This window comes from Calypte anna, chromosome 26, assembly GCF_003957555.1.
Source record: "Calypte anna isolate BGI_N300 chromosome 26, bCalAnn1_v1.p, whole genome shotgun sequence".
NCBI classification, from domain to species: domain Eukaryota; kingdom Metazoa; phylum Chordata; class Aves; order Apodiformes; family Trochilidae; genus Calypte; species Calypte anna.
Genome location: NC_044271.1, coordinates 1,968,588 through 1,986,304, shown reverse-complemented (window position 1 = coordinate 1,986,304; position 17,717 = coordinate 1,968,588). Strand labels below are relative to the sequence as shown.

Here is a 17,717-nt window from a genome sequence, read left to right as displayed (position 1 = left end):
AATAAATAAAAAAAAAATAGGCAAGGTGATACTCTCTCTCCAGGTGGTTTCATTAGAGCGCGGGTTTTATTTGTTGATTTATTTATCCCTCTCTAAGGATCAAGTGTTTATATACAACGTTTGGAGTGGGTTTAAAAACAAACAAATATTACAGGGTTGGAAATCTGCTTTACACACATCAGTGGCTGAAGCAAACAGCTGAAAAACAGAGGAGGAGTTAAAAGTCTCCCTGCAATCCCCAGAAGCATTTCCAAATAAAAGGACCGGGGACTGCTGAAACTGAATCTCAGGTTTACAGATTTCAGCAAGGCACTTTTTTTGAATATATACAAGGGAAAGAAGCCCGGCGGCTGTCACTGTGCTGGCAGGGGCTGTGCCATGTGCATGGTGGGTGCTGGCATGGGCCACCCCTCCTGGTGGTTCTGCAGCAGGCGGTACAGCTGCTTCAGGTGAGCCACGATGTTGTCCTTGATGTCAGGGGTGGAGATCTGGAGCCTCACGCTGCCGCTGTCAAAGGAGCGCGTGAAGTCGCCCGAAAACATTTCATAGATCATCCGGGCCACGACGGGAATGACCTGGGTGAAAAGGAGTCCCTGGGTTTTAGTTTAAGTCATGCAGCACGTTCCTGATCCTGGACAGGAATCCCCAGCTCTGGGTGCAGGGGATGTTTTCCACAATAATTGCAGAATGTTTGGAGGTCCCTTCCCAACCTAAGCTCATCCTGTCCAACTTTTGACCAACACCATAATGAAATACTAAACCATGTCCTTAAGGACCTGGTCCAAACACCTTTTAAATCCCTCCAGGGGTGGTGACTCCACCACTGCCCTGGTCCATTCCAATGCCTGACAACCCTCTCAGTGAAAAAATATTTCCTAACATCAGCCTAAACCTCCCCTGGCACAGCTTCCATCCATTCCCTCTGCTCCTACCACATCCCTCAGGAGCAGAGGCTTTTTTCCTCCTCGCTCTAGTCTCCCTGGAGGTAGCTGAAGAGAGCCATGAGGTTTCCTCTCAGCTCCTCTTCTCCAGATCCAACTCACCGTCTAATAACCCAACACACAGTCACAGATCCGTGCTATGTGGCACAGCCAGTGTCTGTATTTGCCATCACCAAACCCACCAGCCCTGGTCCCTGGTTCTCTGGTGTCAGTGACCATGCTCTGGCACCCCTCACTTCAGAGCATCACCTCCTACCTGAACCACAATCAGCTTCCTCTCCCTGGGTTTTCCATCAGGCCATTCTTCTCCAAAACAGAAGTAGATTTCATATGGTGGCTGTTTCTCAACTTGTCCTTTCTGGTGGGCAATCAGCTCTAGGAAGAAAAGCAGAGTGCTGGGGGGTTGTCCTCTTTCCCTTAGACATGCACACCACATCCCACCTCCTTACACTGTCCCAGGTCTCCCACACACACCACCCAAAGCCCCCTCTTACACATACACAGATTAAATCTTGCACTCAGAAGAGCTTTCTTCCAAACCAAGACCCACCAATGTTTTTCAGAGCATTCAGTGACTGCACATCCACTTTTTCCCCTGGAGCCCAGGGAGCTCCTCCACACAGCAGCACCCTGATCACAGCCCAGACTTCACACAAAGCTGTTTTCCAGACGCAGAAGTTACCTACCACTTAGGAATGTTTCCAGACAGAAAAGTTTGACTTTCTTTTGCCTCTCGATCAAATTTGGTGTGGTGGAGGAAGGTGCACAGGGGCCAGACCAGTACACCTTACACTGGCAGAGCCGGACGGCGTAGATGGCGTGGCCACTGACCTCTAGGATCAGTCCCCTGTCCATAACATCCAGCAGCCGACTTGTGAAAACCTTCTGCCTCTCGTTGGTGATCTGCTCTGTTCCTGGAAACTTCACTTGCTCCAGACTGATGGGCCCAAAGAGCTCCTCCTGGTCTGGCATGGGACCCAGCTCTCCATAGAAAAGTCTGCAGCCCTGTGGGTTGCTCACAGTCGTGGTCGGGCCAGTCTCCTTTCCTCGATATTCAAACTTGATTTCCAGGTCTGTCACTGGGAGACAAACAGTCAGTGTGGCCTTTCCTGCAGCTTGTCATGCACTGCGTGCAGAGACACAGCATGCAGCCCATGCTACAGACACAGGGGTGTTTAATTGCCAGGCAGTTCCACACTAACGAGCAAACAGCCACAGGAAAAGTCAAAACAATTGGTTTTTTTAAAAGGACAACAACAGAAGCCATACAAATCCATCTACCTACTTGGCAGAGAGCTGATCCAGAGCTCGGGGCTGCTGAAGAAGTCATGCTGCAGTGCAGTTGGGGGCATTTCCATGTCTAGAGGCTCATTCTTTGGCCACACAGCTTCAGGGCTGCAGTTTTCTGCAGCAGCTGGAGCCATCGGAGAATCTACAAAAAGGAAACAACTCTTCCATTAACCAAGATTTTATTTTGAGCACGCAGCAATCTACAAGCCAATACCTTCACCAGTACATTAGTCTGTGCTACCAACCATTGATATTAAGAAATGGAAATGTCTCTTGAATAGGGACATGCTGAGACTGACTCAATTCTTCCTCCTCTTCATCATCAAGATCATTATCCTTTTCATCCCACGGAGCTGAGCCGGTGGAACCTGCAAACAAGGACATCCTTGTGGGTGGCTCATCAGTGTGAAACACTGAAATGCACTTCTGGAAACAATAATGTAATCTTCATATCAGCTCTGTGCAATAGGGAAGATTTATTTGTGTACTTGTATGAGAGGTGTACACAGACTTAGATGTAGGGGGAGCTATATGTGAGAAAGGAAAAATCTGACCTGCACAACATACAATTTTCAGTTTAATACATAAATCTTGGAAGCTGAGGATACAGAGGAACTTTCACCAGCAGAAATCATACATCTGTGCACAGCTTTATTAAGAGTCCTCTGAGTTTCTGCACATCTGGGTTGACCCCTGGCAGCTGCTTCCCACTGAGCACAAAAGCAGCTTGAGAGTTAACGCTGTGGGGTGAAGGGAACTCCTGCTCCAAACCCAGCCCTGTGTCAGCAAGGCCCTCACCTGGATTAATGATTGATCCCTGGGACTGTGGGATGTCACACACTTCATAAATTTTAATAGGATTCATGGGCACCTCCTTGGTACCATCGTACATCAGATTAAATTCCCGGCTTTTGTTAAGGGCACATCGGAGCTGGGCTTTCCACTTGGCAGGGTCTGGCTCATCCACTCCTTCCTGGTACTTTCCCGTTTCCACAGCCCAAGCCTGAGGACAAAGTACACTGTGCTCAGTCCAGCCCTCTCGACACAGCTTTTATCACACAAACTTCCAAGCAAATTCGCTGTCAAATTATCTTGTAGAGGTCTTAACTATGGCTCTTCTGATAACAACAGAAATCCCCACTTCAACAGCTTTTCCCATGAAAAGAAGGGGGGCAAGATTTAACCCCAAATTTCTAAAAACCATTACCAATCTTGAGCATGCACCTTCATACAAGTTAAGAAAATAAAAACTGTACAGGATTGTGCACTGACTTTTCCCAGGTGTCTCAGGTTCAATACTGAAGGTTTTTTTTTTGACCATGAGCCATGCCCTGCGTGGGAGGAATGGACTCGACTACAATGGGTGGAAGAGCAGCCCCAGACACCCAGCTTAAAAAAAAAAAATAACCAGACTATCAGTCCAAGATCCCTCCAAGAAGAAGTCAGAAATTCCCCCAAGGAGCATAGGTGTTAAAATGAATCCCCTGGGATAAGGATATTAAGGACAGCAGTGATGAGGATTGGAAGTTTGGGGTGGACCTGTCAAGATTTAAATGTTTAATGCTTTGCTGTCAAGAACAAGGCAACTACTGCATCCCAAACTGAGCAGGTGAGGTAAATACCAGCCACGTTCCAGCGTCCAGACAATCAGACATCTTTGGTGGTTGGAAGGGGTTAAAGAACTCAACACCACTTCAGGCAGTGCCAAGCTTGGCATCCAGGTGCACAAAACGGCTTTTCTGATGCCAAAGAAATGGGACAAAATGTGCCTGGAAACGGCACCCAGATGCCTATCCAGCTCCCGGGCAAACAATTGAAGCCTTTGTCTCTGTTTAAGAGCTGTGTCCCTGCTGTCCCTCACCTTGAAGATGGTGTTCTCCTCCTCGTGCTGTGGGCTGTGCCGGGTCGCGTGTTTCCAGGGGATCTGAAACCTCTTGGCTTCTCGGTTGAGCCAGATCAGCCCCGGGTACATCCCACTGTCCACCTGGGCTACCAGCCACGGCTTCAGCCGGACTCTCCGTGGGTGTAGTGCCATTGTCTGCAAGAGACAGGGTACAACAGCTGCTAAAGTTTCGTTTAGACTCCTGTGATCCACAAAAAAACCCCAATCTGATGGAAAAAGGTCCCTGTGCCACGTTATTGCTGCTGCTCGGTACCTCCCCGCACGGCGTCAGTGACATCTGCCAGGAGGGGTGACAAAGCCATCACCAAGTGGGGAGCACAACTGTTCCAAGAAGAGATGACTGTTCAGCCCCCCAGCACAGTTATTTGTGTCAGCTGAGTGCAGGGAGGAGGAGCCCTGACCCAATCTGAGCAGGAGGCAAAGGCAGGAACAAGCCACAGCAGGAAGAGAGCAGAATTCCAAGAGCCTCCACGTACACCCCAGAGAAGGGGCTCATCCCATCTGGAGCTTCTGCAGTCGTGTCAGACTGCATCTCAGAAGAGAAAAACCAGCTGGGGGTTTGCCCCAGGTGAGGTACAGGTGGAAGCATCAGGCTGAAGCAGAGGGGCTGTTCTGAAAGGCATTTCAAACCTTTTCCATGAATGATCACTGACAAACAGCACCGAGTGATAACAGCCAGGATGTGGATCACAAGGACATGAACTGCAGGTCTGCACCCCTGCTAAATTCAAGTGATGCTGACTTAATGTTGGTTTTAAAAAAGAAATAAAAATTAAAATCCTGCAGTTAACTGATCCAATCTGTTGTTAAGTAACCCCATGTTGCTAATACATTTGAAACCAACAAAAAATATTTTCCTTGTGCAGGGCTGATACAAAGCCAAACAAACAGAGCTGATGACTGTCCCCCTGCAGAAGGAGACAGCATTTGGTATCTTTAGATTTGGGGAGGGGCCTTCTATGTTAAAATGTGATTTTCCAATATAATTTGTAAAGTCTGAAACAGATGTGAGAAATTACAGCTTTTCCCATTAATAAAGCACTTCCAGGATAAGTAAAACCATTGCCATAAGCTCCGAGTACTCCTGCAGGAGTTGCAAAATGCATCCATTAGGAGAGACAGGGGAGATAAAAAATCCTATCCAAGAACTAGTCTAGGAACAGGTTTTATTGGTTCAAATACCTGCAGATCCCATTCAGATGCAAGCATTCACACAGAATTAATTTGACCATGATTTATGTTATCTGTTATGCAAAGAAAACGTTCAGATTCAATTGCAAATCATCTTTAAGTAACAGTTTTAAAGTGTGCTTTGTCAAGCTCCTGGGGACATTAGCAGATGGCTTCCCAGGAGCTGTAAGGGATCAGAAAGCAATCATCAAAATCATTTCTGTGTGTCTGAAACTCTGCTGTGTTAGTTATCCGGGCTGAAAATCCTACTGGAATTAAATTCTCAAGAGTATGTTTGGAGAGGCACAAAATCCAGATTAATCCTGGAGTTAGAACTGAGACCAGAACCAGGCATCCATTTCCCTTGCAAATAGGGGAAAAAGTGACTCCTGGTTGTCACAAAGCACGTTACAAGGAGCCCCCTCTGCTCTTAACATCCCGGCCTCTGAGCACAAACCTTTGCGAGACCAAAAGCAAACTTAAACCCATCCATCAGGGGGGAAAATCCAGGCCTGTCCCAAACAGAAGACATTGTCACCCGGGGCTGTGCTGGCACTGTCCTCTGGGGTTTGGATTGTCCCTCAGCTCACAGGCAGTGTCTGTCAACAGCCACGTTTCAATCCTTTACAACCTTTTATCACCAGAGCTTTGTTGACATGATAACTGAGAGCAAACCACCTTGAATCCCCTGGCTAGGCTCAGACAGTGACTCAGCCTCTTACAACCTTCACCTTCCATCCAGTGGGGTCCAGGACTGCCAGAGTGCTCCCATGCCCACTCCCAGAGCTGGAAGGGTGAGCTCGGGGAACGTCAGGACACTACCAGTTGGATTTGCCAAGGGAGGCTTGGCCCTCACTCAAGACTCCTTGGAGCACATACCCAGGAATCCTTCAGTTTGCCTTCTTGCCACCCAAACTGGCTGGTGCAGGGAGGTGATGAGCACGTCCCTGCACTGGGTGCATTTCCCCTTGCCATGAACTTATTCCCTGCACCCCAAGTATTATCAAGTTGCACACTTTTCCTGGAAGAGGAGGAGACATTTCACCCCCACGAGAACAACCAGAGCAAACTGGAGCAGCATCCTGCAGCCACTTCCTTGATGGGTGCAGACCAGTGACCAAGGTCAGGGACAGCCCTGGTTGACACGGGTGACACTGGGGGTGCTGTCACCTTGCCAGCCAGCGGGACAACACACCATGCACAACAGTGTGACAACACACCATGCACCAGGAAAACACAACCTGTCTCAGCCGGGGCTCTGCAGATGCCTTTGCCCCCTGCCTGCACACTCAGGCTCTGCCCGGTGCCCAAAGCAGCCTCTCCAGAAGGAAAGGGTCTTCTCTGGGTTCATCACTGAGATCCCACCGACCTCAGTCCTTCCTCATTACCTTATTACCCTCTATTTAGTGGACTGGGATTCAGCTTTTCAAAGGCAAGTGGCTCAGCCCTTAACACCACCAATCCCACAGAGAAACAGGACTGACTTTTCATTGGACCGCCTCACACCCTACACCAGGAACCGGGAGCTCCCACCTTCCAGAGCTCCAGACATCCCTTTTCTTGCAGCCTCCCGTGTCCCCCTGCCCTGCACAGAGACAGCAACCCCACTTCAGGACGATTCACTCCTAAAATTCACAGTTCCCACGCCCCAGCCCGGTAACCTCAGCCCTTTGCCATGCCGGGCACCCCGTGCAGTTGTGAGGGCCACGAGTGACAGTGATTTAGGCTCTCGAGGTGGTGACAGCTGTGGTCCGAAAAAACCTACGGGTGAGCGGGGTGGGGGGACACAAAGCCCCCTTGTCCCAACTCTGGGCCTCGCTTTACCCGGCTGGAAAGACGTAGCCTGGGGCTAGAACAGCGCGGGCCGCGGGAGCAGGAGGGGAATGCAGCCATAAAGGACTTTTCCAGCGGGCTTTACCCTCCCGGCTGCCCTCGGACCCTCGGACCCCCCCCCTGCCCCGCGTGTTCCGGGGCTCAGACCCGTCCCGCTCCGCTCCCCGCAGACCGACCCGGAGCCCCGCACCCGACGGGGCCTGGCGGAGAGCGGATCCGCGGGGAGGGCCGGTCCGGTCCTACCGCGCAGTTTGGACCCCCCCTACCCCGCGCAACTTACCGCTCGGGCGGGCGGGGAGCGGCTCCGCACCCCCAGGGGCTCTGGGCCGCCCCGCGGGGCCGGGGCGTGGGCGCGGATGCGGGGCGGTGCCGGGAGCGGAGCGCAGCGGGGCCGGGGAGCGCACCCTCCGCGCACACTCCGCGCCCGCTCCGCCCTCACCTGCCCAGGTGCGCCGGGCGCAGCCGCAGCCGCGTCCCGTCCCGCCCCCGGAATAAGGAGGGGGCAGGGACAGGGGGGGTGAGGGATTAGCTCCGCTCCGCACCCCTGCGGGTGTTGCGGGGGGGGATTTGGCTCCGCGCCCCGAGGCTGAGGCACTGCGGGTGTTGTGTCCTCCCCCGCCCCGGGGACTCACGGACAAGCGGAGCTTCCGCGCCGGAGTCGTTTCACCACGTCCCTTTTCTTTTTCTTTAGTGGGAATATTAGGGAATATCCCAGCGAGTTCCCGGCGTGGGTTGTGTTGGTTTTTTTCCCTCGCATACCTGGCCCAGCCTGTCCGTAGCGTGGGACAAAGACAAAACCTAAAGCTGTGGTTCACGCAAAGCCACGGGCTTGGGGTTCTGTTTGAAAAGTGTGAACATGTTCCTCTCCTCTGGCATTGTCCCTGCTCACACCTCCCTGGGGCTGGGAGGGGGCCCAGAGCATCTCCCCCAGCCCAGCCACGGCCTCCCGTGTCACTGATTTTCCTCATAGGTGGAGAACTGTGACTCAGTGGTGAATCTTGGTTTCAAGAGATCATAAATTAATTCACTGTTCAGTTTCAATGGAACAGCAAAAAACAGTGGGGATTCCCCTTCTCCTTCCCATCATGAGCACAGATGATAGTGCTGAATCCTGAATCTGGAAGGGGTGAGATAGGACTGACAGGGTGGGTTGTAGCTGGGTTTGGGTAGTGGTACCTGAACCATTCCCTAACCCCCTCCATGGCCCTGCTGCCTTGCTGCATCAAAATGGGCAACATTTTGGACAATCTGGTGAGTAACTGGGAATCCATGCACAGAGCCAGGCTCGACTCCCAGCAAAACTATGAGGGATCTTTGATCTCCTCGAACGTGTCAGCACTACAGCTACAGTTTTTCCTCCCTGCATTCCTCCTCTCCACGTGTCCGTCCTGCCTGGCGACAGGAGAATTTCAGGATGCTTCAGGTTTGCTGATGCTCGGGGGGCTCTGGCAGCAGACACCAGCAGTGATGCTGCACGCTCACCACAAGCCCTGGGAGCAGCTCTGGGCAGAACTCTGCTCTTTGAGGCCCACTTTAAGGACACTTGGGAGTGCCCAGCCCACCAGCAGGGTTGGCAGAATTTAAAATAAAGGAGCAGTGAAACAAAAGGACTCAGCCAGGGCCATCCAGCGTGGGCGAAGGATCGAGTCTTGCCTCTGGTTTCATTGAAGCTGGTCCTCTGGCCAGGCAGCTGTGTCTGCCTCCACCCTGCTGCCTTTGTTACAGCCTCTGCTGCCTTCACCCAGTGGCAGCACAGATGCCAAACACATGAGTCTTCCCAGCCCTCTGCAGGGTTTGTTGGTTTTTTTTTTTTCCCCTCCTTGAGTTTCTACCAGGAGCTGCATGTGGCAGCATGTTGGGTCAGGGAGCTGATGGGAAATGTGCTGTCTTTTTCCATGCTCTTGGCTGGGAAACTCTGCAGCTTTTCAGCTGCATAGGTGATAATTTAGGGAGAGCTCATTAGGCAGGACATGTAATCAGATGTTACCTGTTTGCAACTGATCATCCAAAGTGTTCACTGACATAAGATACAAAGCATTGATCTGAAGCCTTCAGGCAGCCAAATAACACCAATCTCTTTACTCAAGTGGTTTTAGTAAACATTCTTTTTATTTTTAGCTCTCTCTGCATGTGTTTACCTCCACCAGCATCTTTTTTTCAAATCAAGTGAAGTAATCCTTTGGCTGACAAGCTGTACTTCATAAAGTGACACTGTGCTGGCTGAGAGCAGCTCTGTCAGCACAGTCTGCAGAGCTCACACACTTTGGACAATGAGAGCATCTGCAGAGGAATTTTCATACCAGGAGCTACAGGATTTAATGTCTTTCAGTGCTAAATTAACATCAGTACTTTTATCAATGTGACTGGATGTCAGGAAACCTGCAATAGCCCCAGCCAGGCTTTGTAGCCGGGGTCTCTTGCAGTCCTTTGTTCCAGGCTGGAAAAGATTGTAGTCATCAAACAAAGGGGAACCATTTTCTCTCCTGGGAACAGATCACTCAGTTCCCATAAGGCAAAACACAATTATGCAACGGGGCAACACAACATCCTGGGCATGTGGAGTCTTGCTGGGGCTCTCAGCACTCACATTCCAGCACGCAGCCTCCGTGCAGGAGAGCAGCGCTGAGTGTGGAAGGGCACGGGGGGCACCTTGGAGTCAGGGGCTGAAGCATTTAGAAAAGGAAGGACTGAGTTTATTAATCGTGTTGCCTTCTTCAAGGCACAAAGGTAAACAAACAGGATTTGTCTACGTTATTAGACGAAAGTGTACATTTTCACTGAAAGAGAGAGGTGTTCATCTATCCAGCAGCTCCTCTGGTCCATCCCATCCATCTCCATCCCTCCATCCTCCCTTTTCCATGAGGCTCTTAAGTGAAACCAGGCATTGCCTGGAGATCTGTGTGTATAGAAGTGCCAAGTTGTACCCTAGTCCTCTCTATATAAATACCTATACAGGCTCACATGGAATACCCCTGCTGGGCTACAAGTGTGAGCAGACTTAGAGCAAACCCTGGTTTTACAGTGGGACATGAACGACTGACATTTAACTGTTTTGTTTTTCCATATGAGAAATTCTTTCCTAAACCATCAAAAAATGTTGGAAAATAAGTGAACAGCCTAAATCCTTCTGGATCTTAACGTTACAGAACTAAGGAGTCCATTGTTTCCTATTAATACTGCTCCAATCCTCTTAAAAGAAGAATCCTATCTGGATGTCAAGCTGGCTCAGAAACATTTATAGCTACAGGTCACTGCTTTCCAGCTGACACAGATAATGGCTGGATTCAGAGCACCTGGGATAATACAGATAAAAGCTGGTAGCTCCAGGAAGGAAGGGAAAGAAGGGAATGGGGGGTGTCTGGAGGAGGGAGGGCTGGAGCTGTGGGGAGCATCCAGAGAGCAGGGCAGAGCTGGGAGTTGTGCTGTGGTACCAGGGGTGAGAACTGTTCAGTGGGAAGGGAGAGCAGGAGGAGAATCCCAAGGGATCAAAGGGAGGGCAAGGGGAATAAGGAGGACTCAGTGCTTTAAAAAAAAAAAAAAAAAAATGTTCTTGTGGTTTTTAACTGAGAGTTTAAAGAATGAATTGTGAAAGTGAGAGAAACAGGCATCTTTGTGTCTATGTACACTTACTAATCCTCCTAATCATTTTATCTGTAGGAAAGCCTGTAGTAGGCCTTGAGTTAGCTGTATATGTGCATTACAGAGGTGCTGATGCCAGTGGTGTTAGTTATGTGCTTATTGGTTCAGGATTTGCTCTCTATAGTGGTCTATTACTCTCTATTTCTAAAGTAAAGCAGGTGGGGGCTTCACGGGTGAGCAGAACCCGAGCTCACAACTTCTTTGCCATGAAGGAATTAATGTGCAGAAGAGCATCTGGAGTTGGCCCCTAAATAGGGCACAGCTTGGAAGGTCTGAAGGCCCCAGTGACTAATGGGTGGGAATCTCCTAATGATCTTAGTTATTTTTGTCCAGGGCTGGTCCCACGTGCGGTGCTGCCCCAGTGCAGGGAAGCGGCTCTGCCCTCCCCCAGGCAGCACCCAGAGGGGTGGCCGGGAGCCCGAGGAGGAGGCAGAAGTTAAAGGCAGGCACCCGAAAAGTGAAAGAGCAAGAGACAATATTAACATCAACCCAAGGCACGAGACAGCCAGAAGAAAAAGAACAAAGCAGCAGCAACAAGGCGATAAACGGGAGCCACAAGCAAAGGACTTGGGAGAGATTTTCCTTTTGTTTCTTCCTTTTTTTTCTTTTTGATTCACTGAGGAAGATGGGGCAGCAGTTCACCAATGCTGAAGGGGAACCAACAGAAATGGATGTGGCTGAACTGCAGGAGTGGTACAAGAAATTTGTGGTCGAATGTCCCAGTGGGACCCTCTTCATGCACGAGTTCAAGCAGTTCTTTGGGGTCCAGGATAACCGCGAAGCCTCGGAGTACATCGAAAACATGTTCAGGGCTTTTGATAAGAATGGGGTAAGTAGGCAGGAGGTTTTACAGTTATTTGTCTAATAACTTGCTCCTCCTCTTTCTGTAATTTGAAGGTGAAGCCTTGTTACTCAGCTTCATGAGACTAAGGCAAGGGTGATGGACCTGCCAGGGCAGGAGAAGGGCACACGCTGCATGGGCTGCTTTGTGTTTATCCTCTTATAAATCCATACACAAAATAAAGGCAGAATATTCTCTTAAGGGACTAAGGATGGATTAAAAAGCTGAAATTTAGGCAGTCGCATTTTGGGAGAGAATTGCTGAAAGATTCTCAAGTAGCCAAGGTTGCTCCATGGAAAGGAAAACATTTATCTGTGATGCCAGCACAGGAATTTGGGTGCAGGGAGGTCCTACCCAGGCTATTTACCCCTTGGGGGAAGTTTGTCTGTGCTGTGTCAACAGCTGGCATGTAACAAAATATTATTTTAGCTGCTGGAAAGTGAAGGAATGCTGAACAATTCAGATATTCTGGTTTTGATTCCCTTTGCTGTATTTGTCATCAGACACCTGGGAAAAGTGGGCTTTCTGGTTTAGTGGCAGTTCATGCATAGCCACGTGCTGGTGCAAAAGATGGCTGAGTGGTGTTTTAGATAGCAGAAATGTAATATGCTTGCCTTTCCTGTCTTGAGATGGGTAAGTAATGCTTGCCAAACCATTTAATTATTATTTTTTTCCTGAAGCTCTTGATCATCTTCTCAGTTTGGAGCTGCTTGGTGCTGTATGTCACCAGAGGAATGGGGGAGACAAGTCTGTCATCTCTCAGATACAGCAATTTCCCTTAAGTTTCCTTTGAAACCAGGGGCAGAATCACCCCGAGGAGTGTGTAAACCCCATTACTGCTTTATGGGAGTTCTCTTAATAAGACTGGAAATCTGTTTTTAAGGGATGCTGGTACTTGCATACCTTAACAACACTAAGTTAGCCCTGGCTCCATGTTACTTGAATATTCCCATGGCATAGACTCCTCTGAGCAGGATTTAACCATCTATAGGATTAGTAGTACTATGGCAAGGAAATAAAAACAAATCCTGAGGAGTCTCTTCATGCTCCCTGGCCTTCCAAGCCCTGCAGCAGCACTTTTGTTCCCAGTTCCTGAGGGGTTTTGGTGCCACAGCTGAGTATGCAGAAGGGGATGCATGGATGGCCCAGATCCTTTGGCTGGGTCAGGAGGGCTCTGAGGTGACAGGGGGATGGATGGTGGTGACCTCAGCCAGGGCCATCTGCTGGAGGCTGCTGAGGGAGCCCCGGGGCTGCTGCTGGACCTTTTGGGAGGATGGACACCTGGTGAGCATCAGTCTCAGTGAAGCACCTGAAATCCTGGAGAATGGGGAATCCCTGCCCCCAAAATGCCTCCTCTGCCTCCCCATCCCCCTGTGTGGGTCAGCTCAGTGCCACTCAGCTTTGTCCCTCTCCTGGCAGGATAACACCATTGACTTTTTGGAATACGTGGCTGCCTTGAATCTGGTTTTACGTGGGAAGCTGGAGCACAAGCTGAGGTGGACATTCAAAATCTATGACAAGGATGGGAATGGCTGCATAGACAAACCTGAGCTGCTGGAAATTGTGGAGGTAAGGAGGCATTGCCCAACCCCTCACTGCAGCAATCAGGGCTCTTTGGCAACGTGAGGATGGATGTGGGGTTGTGATAATCAGGTTGCAAGGCAGCTGTGGGCAGTAGTGAAGTGAAAATACACCTGACCTTGGTGAAAAGGGTCATGGACCTGGTGGTCTGGAGGCTGATGGGGTGGCTGGAGGCTCAGCCTGGCCCTGCTGCTGCTGAAGCTGAAGGAATGGAGCATCCATTGAGCTGCTGTGGAGTTCCTGCACCTCTTGCTCTGCCTTTCAACCCTTATAGACTCTGATTCATTGCACTGAGCAGTGGAAGGGGAGTTTCCAGCAGCCAAGATCCCTACCTGGCCAGCTGGTGAGAATACCCAGAGACACAATGAGTCCAGAAATATCTTGTCATTAATCCTTCCCAGGCTCCTGTATCTTCTGCACTCAGCTTTACTTACTGAGTGTGGGGCTCAGCAGGCAGCCAGACAGGGGGTCCCTGGGTTCTGATTTTAGGTAAATCTCTTGGTGGCTGTGCTGGAGTCACCCCAGGTGCTTGGGAGGCTCAGGGGGCATCAGATGCTCCAGGATCTGGGGTGAAAAGCAGTGTCTGGACAAGGTCAGCAGTGGCCTCGGTGGGAAGCAGGTCCTGGGGTTGTCACCTGTGTCACCAGCAGGTGTGGAGCATCTGAGGAGCTTGTCCTGGAGCAGGTTCAATTATAGTTTTGAGGTCAACCAGGAATTGGCCAGAGCTGTTAGGCCCTTGGTAATCCCCTCCCTGGGAAGACTTCAGACAAAACCCTTCAGGAGTGAGGTTAATAATGAACAAGTGATTGTCATGGGAAGGAATAGATAAAATCTGCCCCTTCCCAGTGACAAAGTGGAACAAACTATGGTCAAAATATGTGCTAATACAGGTTTGATCTCTTATCCTGGGCACAAGTTCCCTGGGACAGAGGGCTGGGTAAATCCAGATGTGCCTGGCCTCAGATGTTAGGAAAAAATCATACTCTGTAGTCAGTTAACTTCCCCTTCTGTGAAACTCTTGCCTTGTTCTTTGCAAAGGAACCCTGAGGTCTGACCTCTGTGTGTAAAGGAAATAAGAGGGCAGCAGCTTCAGAGAGCAAATGAAATAATTCAGTGTGAGCAGGGGGCTGGAGGTTTCAGTGAAGGTCTGGGGCTGTTGGGGGTCAGATCTGTCTGGAAAGGTTACAGCCACAGCCTTTGGAAAAGCCCTTGACACTGTTGGGAAGATAAGGGAGTTCACCACTACTCCTTGTCCTGCAGCCCTAAACTGTGACCTCTTTCCCAGGCTATCTACAGGCTGAAGAAAGTCTGTCGGTCAGAGGTGGAGGAGAGGACTCCACTGCTCACCCCTGAGGAGGTGGTGGACAGGATATTTCAGCTGGTGGATGAGAATGGGGATGGTAAGGCATGGATGGCTCAGATTGCTTTCATACAGATGAAATGAGGAGTTACCTGTGCTGGGCAGGCTGGCTTTAATTACTTTTATCAATCAATCAGTCAGTCAGGACTATGATGTTATTCAGCTTTGACACACTGGGTTTGGTTCTGCTCTGTTTGTGAGAATCAAGAACCATTTGGTGCAGTAGGAGGAAATCATCTGTATTGTAACCTCAGAGTAAAGCACTCGGGGTGTATCCAGCTGGGATGTGAGGCCACTCAGACCTCAGCCTCCTGAACCCCCCAACTCAAGGCAGTGGCTTTGGAGTTTGTGGGACCAGAGCTGCAATCCCCCCAGCAGAGTCTGGGTGCTGATGCAAGGATGGGTGTTGGCCCAGGGCTGGGGCAGGTCTGGATGCCTTGGGTTACAGCTGACCTCAGCTGCACTGGGGAATTAAGAGTTTGTGTTTTTATTGTGTATTTTTCTGAAACTTGGGGGGCTTTTACTCCTTGCCTTCCTCTGGTGTCTTACCTGCTGTCTTTTCTCCCCATCACAGGGCAGCTGTCTCTTGATGAGTTTGTTGATGGGGCCAGGAAGGACAAGTGGGTGATGAAGATGTTACAAATGGATGTAAACCCTGGGGGATGGATCTCAGAGCAGAGGAGGAAGAGTGCTTTGTTCTGAGAGATTTGTGTTGGTGCAGCTGAAAATGTGATGCTGACTGTGAGAGTGGCTCTGACCCCAGTGGGCAGTGACTTTCCTTCTCAACACCATCTCAGCACCTAGATGAACACTTTGGTACTGCTGGTACCCACAAACTGTTTTTTGGCCCATGAGTAAGTCTCTCTGTGTACACAATACCTTATTTCCCAGCTCTGGCTTTTGGTTACACCCCAAGGAACCAACTTCTCGTGGTTTGCAGTGGATCCTGGGCAGGGTTTTAGTCTGAGAGATGGGATTGGGAAGTGAGGAATCCTGGTGTGGTGGTGATGCCTCCTGTGCTTGCATCACTCCTGCCTGCAGACACCCAGAGACATGGAAGCAGAAGTGGCACTGGAAGGTGCTCTGGGAGGCATCATCCACTCCCCGTGGCTCTGTGTTTAGCAGAAGACACAGCTCTTGATGTAAAGCTATTCAGCACCAACATTTCACCCTCAAAAATGAGAATTAGGTTGTAAGGGGCAGTGCACAATGTTGAGGGAAGTATTTGGGCTGGCCAGCAGCAGTGGTGCCTCCTTATACCTCCCTCCTCATACCTCCCTCCTCTGGATCCAGGTCTGCTCCTGGTACCTGCTCAGAGCCTGGGGTTCCTGCAGGGCTGGGATAATTCCCTTCCCAACCCTGAGCAGCAGCAGAAACTGCAGCTCCTGGGAGCAGATGCCATGAAGGGACAGAGCTGCTCTGGCTTCATGATGCTCCAGGACTGGAGGGCACGTGGGGAAGTTTTGTGTGGCAGGAGGGAGAAGGGAAGAGCAGATCCCTGCTGGAGGATGGGAACTGCTGGACCAGAGAGGGGAATAGGGGGAGAAAAACCTGAGTGAGGTCCTGAAGCAGTAAGGGTGGTTTTACACCCCAGGGATGACAGATAGAGAATTTGCACAGGTTGTAGGCTGAGCTCTGCTGTTCTTAACCCATATTCCTACAGAGGTATGTGCATGTGGAAAGAGGATTTCAGACAAACCAATATTTTAGTTCACTTTTACTGGGTTATTTGTGAGAAGTTTCCCCAGGAAAAGCACATTTGTTTCCATTTTCCCATGTGGTCCACGGGCCAAGTCATATCCATGAGAAGACTTGCAGTCCTTTAAATGTAATATCTTTCATTAGTTCAGTGCTTTGCTGGTTTGTGGTCTTGTCAGTTTAGCTGATGTTTAGATTCAGGAGCATTAGGAAGGATTCAGAATGAGACTCAGTTCAAATCCATTCCCATTTCCACTTGTAAATAACCTTGCTAAGAGTTCTCTGTAAATACTCCCAGCTCCTGGCATGCTTATTTATCTGAGTAGATTAAACTTCTGGTTGATGCTGCTGTAGGGCAGCTGGTTCAAGCTTATTGAAGTCAATAGCTTATCAGCCAAGGACTGGGGAGAAAAATCTTATTTCTGGCTTGAGGGCCTGGAAGGAAAGATTTAACTTCACTGATTTTTCAACTTGTGAACAAACGTTTTCATGAGAGTTCCTAATTCCTGAAATTTCACCATCTCGTTCAACATTCTGCTCCTCACAAAACTGTTAAGTGGATGTTTACTCACTAGAGTGGCAAATTGCACTTTTCCTTGAAGGCTTCAAAGGCTCTTGGTGTGTTCAGCTGGTCAGAGCAGGCAGGAGCAGTCCTCTGCTGGGGTGGTAGAGGGCATCCTAACACTGAGCACTTCAGCTCTTGGTAGAAGTCTTCTAAGGTGTGGATTTAATAAAGAGTTATTTATTAAAATTTCTGCTTCACAGTATTTGTTTCTCACTGGGGATGAAGGTGAAGACCTGTGAGCATCAAAACTGTAGTTTTGAAGACTGACCTACTGAATTTAAGGGAGGTCTTAAGTGTGACAGCTAACCTGGGTAAGAGAGACACAAGGTAGAGAGGAAGCTTTTGCAGATGCAGAGTAGAAAAAGAGTGGTGGAAAGCGTGTGTTATGATGAAAAAACCAACTTGAATTGGACTTGAAGTAGTTGTGTACAATAAAGTGAGCTGGCAGTGCTGCAATGGGATGGCCCCTGCCAGGATGTGAGTAGGAACCTTGAAGATTTCAGGTCCTAAAAAGCAGAGCTGGAGCTGGCAGCTCCCTGGTGCTCTCAGTGGTGTCAGTGCTGGCACAGCCTGCTGGAAAATTGTTCCTCTTATCTACTGTGTAATCTCTTGTCAAGAAATCAGAAGTGCTTTAGCCTGAGTCCTGCTGTTAAATCCATAGGTATGGACACTTTGATGTCCTCCCCAGCTCAGTGGTTCATTCACATCATGCTGCTGATGTCAGGCACTCTGCATAATCCGTTTTCCAGCCTTACAGCCCGGCCAGAATTGGATTTGACTGATCGGATTTCTTTTTGGTCTAAACTGGGAAACGAGTTGGCTTGGAAAAGGCAAATGCCTGATGATTTTTCTGAGCTGCCACCATCTGCTCTGATGTTTGATGCCTCTGACGTTGG

The 17,717-nt window shown here is 49.7% G+C and overlaps 2 protein-coding genes across 3 annotated transcripts; one reads left to right on the top strand and one right to left on the bottom strand.

Moving 5' to 3' along the window:
* Positions 1-44: 44 nt before the first annotated feature.
* IRF6 (interferon regulatory factor 6) lies at positions 45-7,473 on the bottom strand. 2 transcript variants are annotated; one of them, XM_030465657.1, is made up of 8 exons: positions 7,418-7,473; positions 4,093-4,269; positions 3,030-3,234; positions 2,477-2,599; positions 2,227-2,373; positions 1,628-2,020; positions 1,198-1,316; positions 45-575 (listed from the first exon to the last, which is right to left on the bottom strand). In XM_030465657.1, the coding sequence occupies exons 2-8, from the start codon at positions 4,264-4,266 to the stop codon at positions 354-356; spliced, it is 1,383 nt and encodes a 460-aa protein (XP_030321517.1). In that variant the 5' UTR covers positions 4,267-4,269; positions 7,418-7,473; the 3' UTR covers positions 45-353. The 2 variants fall into 2 exon arrangements, with proteins under 2 accessions (XP_030321517.1, XP_030321516.1); XM_030465656.1 differs by lacking the exon at positions 7,418-7,473 and adding an exon at positions 4,388-4,430.
* Positions 7,474-11,401: 3,928 nt separating this feature from the next.
* GUCA1B (guanylate cyclase activator 1B) lies at positions 11,402-15,371 on the top strand. Its single transcript, XM_008490563.1, has 4 exons — positions 11,402-11,605; positions 13,037-13,186; positions 14,484-14,598; positions 15,133-15,371. Exons 1-4 carry the CDS (start codon positions 11,402-11,404, stop codon positions 15,258-15,260), a joined length of 597 nt encoding a protein of 198 aa, XP_008488785.1. The 3' UTR covers positions 15,261-15,371.
* Positions 15,372-17,717: the final 2,346 nt, after the last annotated feature.

Coding starts and splice junctions, on each gene's coding strand:
- GUCA1B (XM_008490563.1), top strand. CDS start 11,402: ATGGGGCAGCAGTTCACCAATGCTGAAGGGGAACCAACAGAAATGGAT. Junction 11,606..13,036: donor GGGCTTTTGATAAGAATGGG/GTAAGTAGGCAG, acceptor CTCTCCTGGCAG/GATAACACCATTGACTTTTT. Junction 14,599..15,132: donor GGTGGATGAGAATGGGGATG/GTAAGGCATGGA, acceptor TCCCCATCACAG/GGCAGCTGTCTCTTGATGAG.
- IRF6 (XM_030465656.1), bottom strand. CDS start 4,411: ATGTCACTGACGCCGTGCGGGGAG. Junction 4,270..4,387: donor CACTGACGCCGTGCGGGGAG/GTACCGAGCAGC, acceptor TGTCTCTTGCAG/ACAATGGCACTACACCCACG. Junction 2,374..2,476: donor TCCATTTCTTAATATCAATG/GTTGGTAGCACA, acceptor TCCTTTTTGTAG/ATTCTCCGATGGCTCCAGCT.